The 9,837-nt window shown below is 40.5% G+C and overlaps 1 protein-coding gene across 2 annotated transcripts in view; it reads left to right on the forward strand.

Moving 5' to 3' along the window:
- glra1 (glycine receptor, alpha 1) overlaps positions 1–6,997 on the forward strand; it is a 44,926-nt gene extending 37,929 nt beyond the window's left edge. For both annotated transcript variants that reach the window (XM_048231020.1, XM_048231021.1), the window contains one exon: positions 2,566–6,997. In XM_048231020.1, coding sequence (XP_048086977.1) covers positions 2,566–2,853 — 288 coding nt within the window. In that variant the 3' untranslated portion in view covers positions 2,854–6,997. The remainder of the gene's footprint in view (positions 1–2,565) is intronic.
- The last annotated feature ends 2,840 nt before the right edge of the window (positions 6,998–9,837 follow it).

Genomic DNA, 9,837 nt, shown 5'->3' on the forward strand with positions numbered 1-9,837 from the left:
CACACACACACACACACACACATAGACATTCGTCTCACACACACACACGCACATACGCATGCAGGGCTGCATTAGAGTAGGGTTTTTAATTAGGGAGGCTGGTAATGAATCAGGCGGTGAGAGAGAGTGTGTGTGTGTGTGTGTGAGAGAGAGATGCAGGGAGGACGCGACACCGCAGCTCAGCACCTCTTTAGCACTTCTGCTCACGTCGCCGCAACGCCACATTAATCTCACCCCGCCGCGAATAAAGTGGAGCATCTTTAATACACACACGAGCGCACACACACACACGCAGAGCTCGTCCGTTTCACTGTAGGACGACGAAAGGTCGTAGTGCCCGGCACGGCATCATACAACTACATGCAGAGACACAAGAGAAAAAAAACACAAGACACAAGATGAGCTCTCCGCCCACTTATCATTCTCTCTCTCTCTCTCACACACACACACACACACACACACTCTCTCTCTCTCTCTCTCACACACACTCTCTCTCTCTCTCTCTCACACACACACACACTCTCTCTCTCTCTCTCACACACACACACACACTCTCTCTCTCTCTCTCTGTCTCTTAACACAATAGCCACACGTGCATACATCTCTCCACCCCCTTTTCCCTATCCCATCCTTGTATGTTCCTCCATTCAGCTTTCCACACACATTAACAGTTATAAATGGGATGGCACAAAGACAAGGACAGAAAGAGGACAAAGTGTCTAAAAATGGATCCCTTGCAAAGTAAAATGGCCGATCCTCCAGAATCAAAGCTGTCTCTCTCTCTCTCTCTCTCTCTCTCTCTCTCTCTCTCTCTCTCTCTCTCTCTCTCTCCACCCTCTAGCCATTTTCATTTGCTACAGTGGACGGGTCATGTTAAATGTTTGCACCTTAAATTTTTAAGGCCAGCAGTAAGAGAAGATAAAGATCCCTGTTCCAATTCCATTTTCATGGGCGAAGGGTGGGGTGGATGAGTCGGGGAGGTTGGAGGGGGGTTGATGGCAGTGGAAGCCATAATTAAAGCAAAATCTCCATCGCCACTGAAATGTAATTAACTGCGGCTTTCAGTTTGGCCCATTTAGGTTTGACATTAAGATGGGAAATCGAATATAGCATCTGCTGAATCTCAGAAAGCTGGGCTCTGTTCAAGGCAACAAGGTCACTTCATTAAAACAGCCGCGGATGAAGCACACTGACCTCAGCATTTGACTGTGCATCACACCTTGGGGGGGGAGGGGGTCAATAATAAATTCATACAAACACGTGTAATCCATACAAAGACATACGGCTTAGTTTATGCGGTCAATAGATCAATCCGGTTGGATTCTGGGAATGGATATTTGAGGAAGGGTGGGAGGAGTAGGTTGACGAGGGTCAGCAGATTTGAAAGCTTTGCATATTGACATTAGATTTTTTTTTTTATCTTATAACGGTGAGCATAAAGGTGTGTGTGTGTGTGGCCGTGTGTGTATGTGATGGAGGGACTGGCTTTTGCACAAATCTCCTGAGCTCCAAGCCACCTTGTACATCAGCACTGCAGTTGCAATTAAGGTAATAGCAGTGGAGGTAAACGAGAAGGTGATGGTGGTGAAAGAATGTTAGAAATGGGTGCAGTTAGAGCTCAGTAATAACTTCAGACTCTCCATTTGGTCGCTGTGTCTCGACAAGGCCGAGGCCGGGGCAGGAGGCTCTCACGGAAATTGTTTCGCGGGGGCCGACTGGTTCAAAATTGTACAGAAGGGGACTCTCACAAATGAAAGGGGTATTGGGCGGTGCTGTTCTCTGTCCCTGGAGGCAGAAACAGGTAGAGAATTGGGTGGGGGGGGGGGGGGGGCTGATTGCTCCAGACTTAACCAGGGTATTGAAGGTGGAGAGAGCGAGGAGAAGGCTGCAAAACTGTGTAGACATTTAGCGGCAATTCCCAGGGATTGCATTGGATGCTGTAGGCAGGTGAGCAAAAGGTGAACGAACAGCTTGAATGTTAATAACACATTAGCGTTTGTTTAAAGGGGGTCTGTCACTCGAACAGGCGGTCCGCTTGGGCTCACTTCCCAGGAGGCAAAGTGGTCTGGCCTGGATCTGCCCCTGATAGGATACAGACTGTGAATTAGAGCCCCCCCTACCTAGGCTGCAGGGGAAGGCTGTGAATAGAGAATGCTTTTCAGATAGTCAGACTAGACAGGTCTGCAGTTCTGTTGTAGGACAGTAGATTGTCCTTCAGCCTCTTTGTTGCTTTGTTTATACGACTTCAGCTGATAGTAGATTCAGATATGTAAATCTACAGCAACATATTAATAGGAAACTAGGTAGATTCCGAGAGATACTAGTTACTCCGTGTACAACAACTATCATAATGAGTCTGTGTCAAGTCAGAAGTGTCAATGGGTTAATGGGTCCATAGAAATAAGACAGAGTATGGCTATAATTCCACCTTGTTAGGAGGACTACTGTACTAAATGTTAATCTTGTTTTGGTCATTAACAGAGATCTGAAAAATCCCACAAATGCTAGTCTGACTGTGTAGGCTGCTTACAGACTGACTGGTTGTGGCCTGTGCTGTCTTTGCAGGAGGACGAGGCAGGTGAGGGACGCTTCAGCTTCGCTGCCTACGGCATGGGGCCCACCTGTCTGCAGGCCAAAGACGGCATAGCCATCAAGGGTAACAACAACAACGCGCCGGCCTCCAACAACCCGCCCGAGAAGACCGTGGAGGAGATGCGCAAGCTCTTCATCGGCCGAGCCAAACGAATCGACACGGTGTCACGTGTGGCCTTCCCCATGGTCTTCCTCATTTTTAACATTTTCTACTGGATCACCTACAAGATCATCCGCATTGAGGATGTCCATAAGCAGTAAGCATATATGGGCAGTGAGAAGAGGGTGAGAAGAGATAAGAGATGGAGAATGATGAAGACGACAACGAAGGAGAAGAAGAAGAAGAAGAAGAAGAAGAAGAAAAACATGGCCAACGCACTCCATCACACTCCACACCACTTCCATCTTTCCTGCTCTTCCTCTTTCTCTACAGCACCACTGGCTTTCGATGGTGGCCCTTTCAGCAGAGGTACTTCCTTTTCTCCCCTTTCTTCTTTTTTTAAATCTAATCCTAAACCCCCACCGCCCCCCCTCTTCTGAATAACTGGACCTGTGCAATAGCAATGCAGTCAAATGCATGATATCATGAATGTGGCAATATATTTACTGAAAAAAATAAATAAAGAAAAGAAAATACAAAATGACTGAGTAAACAGACTTTTGCAAATACAGAGACCATCTGAACTAATTGACCGCTGAATATCTCCTCTAAGGAATATGATGTTCACGTGAGACAGTATTTTTTGCAACTGGAAGACATACTCTGCATTATAACGATGGGAGGGGGAATCATACAGCACTGTAATATATCACATATCTATCTTTAAAAAGACAAGAAAAAACTAATTTCTTCCAGGAAAGGTCGCTGGAATTCGAGGGGTTTTGAAAGTTCTAAGGCAGTCTGGTGCTTCCATAAAAGATACGATGCAAGGACCACTGGGTCCTCCTACTGCTCACTGCGCTACAATATGTGTATTGCAAGCACTTGTCAAAGCTTTCCCTGAATCTTGGATGCCATGAGGTTGACTCCACTTCTATATAAATGACGGGAACATGACACGTGCAAGTGGAAAAGAATACTGTTTATACAAGCTGTGTTCCTTTACCTTTCCTTTATGTTTCTGCTCGATGACATATTAGTATTGATTTATGTGCCAAGTAAACATCATGTTGCTGTAATACTTTTTTTTTCTCAACTTCTTGGAGTTGACTGAAGAGAAAAAAAATACACTCCTCACACCACATTCCTTTCACTGTTATATTGATTTGTTCATATGCCTATTTTTTGACGGATTTCGTATTTACAAAAAAAAAGAAAAAAAAAGGACGAAAAACATATATACGTATGGTGAAATTAATATCAAATCATTGATTACAATCCTGAGGGGAATAATAAAATAACTTGTTGCACCCCGGCGGTTCTGCCATACGCTCCGCTGGCGACCTTTCGTGTGCTGCTCACGTAAACATTTTGAGAGCCTGTCATTCTCTGGAGGAACAGAAAAAGGGAGGCCGAGAAGCAAGTGATCTTTCTAAAAGGTCGAGTTCCATCCTTTATTTAACCCCACTGTCATTGAATACATTACATTAATGTACAGTACCCTGACAAGAACCTGTCAATGTCATTTTTTTTTTTTAAACTTGATGACAGAGCAACTGAGCCAGTGTTTGAAAACAGTAGTCTTCAGAAATGCATTTCTCTATAAGGAATATAAAAGTGCATTGATTACAGCCAGATGTATACCAATTTAAACAGTCTAATCAATCAACACAAAGTATTCAACCAATGACATAGAAGAACTCTCATCTTACAGTGTATGTAGAGAATCCATTGCTTTCATTTATGTAATTGTTTTTCACCAGGCTTCTCTATGCAAATAATATATTATATATGCAATTATTTTCAGCTTTACCATGCCGATAATCCCAAATGGGGTTTTATGGATTGATGTGCCATCAAGTTTTAATCCAAAACATCAGAGTTCTTATATCTGAAAATATAGGAGCAAGGAGGCCTTTTAAGGTTTGGTGTTATGCCTCACATACATAATTATGCCAACTCATCTGGTCCTCTAAGAGTAGCATTTATTATCAGACGTCAAAGACACCTCAGTTGAACTATGCATGGACAATATATTTTTTGTTCTATTTATTATTTACTTTTCTTTTTTTTTTACAGCAGTCTATGTAGGTTGAATTCAAAATCTGACCCAACCACCTTGTGCATGGATTGTTACATTGTTACAGGTTGTTTACTTAAAGAGAAAAAAAGTTGGAAACATGCACTCCTTATAGCGCTAAATTAATTTTATAATGTATTCAGCTAAAATTAAAAAAGGCAGTGTCTCAGCTGACATTCAAAATGTATTTATTTATTTATTTATTTATTTATTTATTTATTTATTTAAGTGTCTATTTTTCTCTTCAAGTTCTCCTGTTTCATTTTAAGAAGATCTTGTTGATCTTCTTGAAGATTTATTTTCTTTTGGCATTGCATTAAATATTTCAGGTAGCATCTGTAGCATGTTGGCATACTTAGAATCATTTTAGTGCAATATCATTACTTGCCAGTTTTACTTATGCTTTGTTGCCCGGTTGGTTTATTTTCAAAACCAAAGAACTACTTTGCTATTGTCATTGCCTTGATGGGAGATCCTTTTTAACTACAGTATGCTCAATATGTTTAATTTCTTAAGCTTTGCTTACTTCACAGTTGTGTCCATACATTTCTGTATTCCATCCAAACACAGAAAAAAAACGTACTTTCATTTTGTTCCATTTGTTGGAAAAAAGTGGATGGAGAATAGTATATCCATAGCAACAAAATGATCTTAACTCCCTTCTAAAAATAGACCTTCAATGATACTCCTCTTTCAACATACACTTTAAATATTTTCAACATGATGATCACTGGCAAATCTAAAGATATCATGAAGTAATTGTAACTAAGTTATGTCCAATAACATGATATAAAATTTGAAGGGCTGTTTTATACTGGCATTATACATCTCATAATAATCCCAACCCTTTCACTGAGCCTTCTTCTGCTCAGTATATTAACATGTATAAAGCATTGGGATTATAGCTCAGACTAAGTTGAAAGAGGCAGGAAAGCTACATTTACCCAAATTCAGTTTGAATATTGTCACATCACTAAAAGTACTTAATTATCAGGGTAGCATTAGTATACGGGAGCTGTGTTAGTCTAACATGCAGCAATACTGAGGGTCCCAGGATTTTGTAAACATTGAATGCATTAGTGTTTTGAGGTACGGATGGAATTCAACAGTTAAATGTTTCATCGCTACATCCACCTGATTTTATTTCATCCCTATGATGAACTGTTCTGTTCATCTAAGGTACAACAGGCTATGTTGTTTCTGTTTTGAAAAGGAGATGCTTGAGAAAAAGAACATCTCATCAGAGTTTAGAGGGTCCAAGACAAACAAAGGTTATATTCTTGAACAGCAAGGCGGACGCTGTGCGAAAGAGCTCCTGAGCGACAGAGCTCCTTACACCACTGCTTTACTGATAAGTACTGCTTGTCACAAGTGACATGATCGGCCTGCTAGAATGCCCACTGGATTACCATGGCAACACTGGTTCAACTCCTCTTGTCCCCAATGCTTAAAGTTTTTAAAGACTACTCAAGTTCATTGTTTCTATAGCAACCCAATGCTGGATTGAGATCAGAGGAACTGTATCATATGCAATTTTGGAGGCTAAATTTTGGAGGCATCATAAATACTTCTAATTGTCAATTAAATATCTGCACCAGTTCTTTAAATAATGAATTTATTAGGCATGATTTGTTTTTCTATTTTTACGGCATAATTTCTGTTGTTTTTCTTATGAGCTATCTAAGCAATTGTGAGTGAACTCAATGAAAGGCATGGTCATTCTTGAACATCTGTGAGTGATTCAAAGGGAAAGTTTTATTTTTGCACAAGTTGGTATGGCCTTAATTTTGGTTTACATGCTTATTTTGTGTGGGTTGGCACCAAGTGCACATCTTAATTTGCTAATTCTCATATTCCAAGAGTGCACTTCAAGGCAGGCAAAAAGTTCAGCAAAATCCTGTTTATTTTTTATTTCTAAATCTAAAACACTGAATATTTTGCATGGATATAAATACAATGGCAGATATTTTTGGCTTGTACAGAAATGTGAGCAATTTGATGAAAAAAGGAATGTATAATTTCTGCTGTATCTGTATATAAACAAAATATTTATTGAACTATGTCATTAATGCTAATTCTAATTCTACTATTAAAGGTTTTCTGAACAAAATTCTCCAATTTGTTTTTGAACACTGTTAAGGTTGCTGAAGTTGGACCATTGTTTTCTGTCACTCTTCTCAAGGATATATGTAATCATAAAATATTAAAAGTAAACAAAAATTAAACACTATGCCCTAAATTGTATTCCTTCAAAGATAAACAATATTGGACAAATCTGGATAAAAGGTTGTTATCCTGTGTTCTGTCTGAATGTTGTGTTCAATATTTATGTGTATGAATGTGCAGGGTCTATACACTATATTCTATAGAAAATCAAATAGTCTTCATCAAGTACATTCACAGGTGTTTGTTTCATTGCTTATTTTGTGTATTATTTTCTAATCAAAGACAGCATTGTAAACATAAATATGTGATGCACATCACATTGGTATAAATTCATTGGTGGAGCTACGGGGGTCGTACATGGAGAATCAGAGAGATGAGAGTTATGGTACAGCATGTTCAAATCTGGTTATAAAACCACACAGGACAGGTTGATGTAGGCTTAGACATTAACCTTTATTTAATGATTTTTGACATTTTCACCATAACTCGCTTGGTTTAATCACAGTCAATTTTATTAAGTAATTAAGTAAATCAACCTGAAATAGTAATAATCTACATATTTTTTTTCCCCAAATAGGTCTTCTGCCACTTTAATATTTAGAGCAAGGTAAAAGGAAGATGGAAGCTGCGGGAATTTTGGCTGATTACCTAAAAGCACCATATGTTTTAATAAGTGTTTATGGAATCCAGAAAGCTCTCCAAGCCCAGGCTGTTGTCTCCATTTGGCCTCTGGGCACTGGGGGTTCATACATATTTTGGTCACATCGTCATCAGTTTTTGAGCAATGCACCGTAGGCAGTGTACACTTCAATTAAGGACCTTGGCCTTGCTGCTGCACTGTTGCTGCTGTTTCTCGGCATTATTTTGCTTGTTTGATTTTTGTCTGCTGCTTTGGTTGAGTTTAACTCCTTGCTTCCAACCCAAAAATGCTCACCACATTCATTGCTAGTGACCCTGTTTTTATGATGTATAAGATTGACAGTATAGATTAAAGGTATAGGATAGGATTAGGACGTATAGGATTTATGACAAGGTTGTACAACAGCTACAGCTTTATATTAGAATTTTGATTGATGGCATTGTCATTAAAGGTACAGTTATATTTTTTTATACTTGAAAAAATAACAAAATTCTAAATAATCTAACTACACCTAAAAGGAGATTAAATAACTCAACGTCATGGGGTGACATCTCAAATGTTTCACTATAGCACATAATTTGACATCTTTATCTTCATAATCTTTGTGATAACCATTCATTGTGATAAGAGGATTTTTTTTTTTTAACATGCCGTTACGTGGGATGTCCTGCCTCTGGCAAGCAAATTATGCAAGGGTTTTCTGACCCACAAAGGACTGACTGAATCAATTCAATGGACTCTTTCTCTAGCTGTCCTCCCACCTACCCCTACCCCACCCCTACCCCCTTCATTCTTGAGTGGGAAGTGTGTAGCTCATAACCTCCAAACGCAGCTCCACTACACACACACACACACACACACACACACACACACACATACACATGCATGTACGCTACAGTGGGACTATAATGGCACTGCAGCGGACATGGAAAACCACCTCAGGGCCCAGAGTCAGTGAGACATGAAGGCTCTGACAGACTGAAATATGCTTCCCACAGTATGAAGTACAAATCCTCTCCTCCCCTTTTTATCCCTTCCTCCTTAGTGTGTAGCCCACAGATGCCTCTGATGTGAGACACTCAATAATTAGCTTCTGACAAAAAAAAAAAAATGGTTACACATGAACAGAGTGTGAAGGTGACAGAGTAGCAATACAAATGTCTGTGCTCTCTCTCTCTCTCTCTCTGATCCCTCTATTTGTCCACCTTTCACTCTTAACCCTCTCACTCAGCACCTGAGAGCATCTGAAGTACAGATGACTGACCAGTCCATGAAAAATCACGTTACTAAGTGCATCTTTCCTTCCCATATCCTCACAACCTTCAGCTGTTTTTTTCCCCGATTTATTTCTTTCCAGCTCTGTTGTGTTGCAGACTCCCTGGGCCGTGGGCTTTTTTTATGGGGTTTTGTCCAGCTGGGGGTCCGTCTGCTCCATGGGCCAATGCCAGCTGTACCAGGCCATCTTGAGCCAATGTGGGTCACGGGTTGCAGGCCTAAAATACACGATGAGTGCGACCAAGGAAAGCAAGCCGCCCAGCCCGACCACACATGAATACCAATGCGGAGCCACCTGCTGACCAGAAAAAAAAAAAAAAAAAAAAAAAAAAAAAACTCCCCATGCACCTTCTATCCAATCCAAATAGCTGGCACTATCCTCAAATGTATTCAGATTTCTTAATCCTATTTCTTAGCCGACTCAGCTCCCAAGGGGCTACTATCCTCACATTGCGAATAGGAAATGAGCCACAGATTATCAGGCTCATACGTAACTGCATAATAATATTATTCTGCAATGAATGTTTTTCGTTTTGATCTCCCCCGCTGGATTGGACCCCGAAAAGGAGGGTAGGGCAGACACAGTTTTCTGTGAATATCTCGAGAACCGTAGGGTTTAGGAGGACCATTTTTTTTTGTATGTTGATCTCAAGGGGCCATGTCAACCCATTCCATAACCACTCATTTCATGTATAGCCACCTAGTTAAACACAAAAAGTAAAATGAGGTGTTGTAATCGCAGGTATCTGTGACCTAACATAGTCAAAACTGCACGAAAATTGGAAGTGTAGAATCATTATGACACCCTCTGAATGCACACCAAGTTTCGTGGAATTCCGTTCATGGGGGGCCACACAATAAATTAATTTATCTTACTATACACCAACTGGCCTGTAGGTGGCCGGAGACAGTTTTCTGTGAATATCTCGAGAACCGTAGGGCCTAGGAGGTCCACCTTTTTTTTGTATGTTGGTCTTAAGGGGG

Source organism: Alosa alosa, chromosome 21 (assembly GCF_017589495.1).
Source record: "Alosa alosa isolate M-15738 ecotype Scorff River chromosome 21, AALO_Geno_1.1, whole genome shotgun sequence".
Taxonomy (NCBI): Eukaryota; Metazoa; Chordata; class Actinopteri; order Clupeiformes; family Clupeidae; genus Alosa; species Alosa alosa.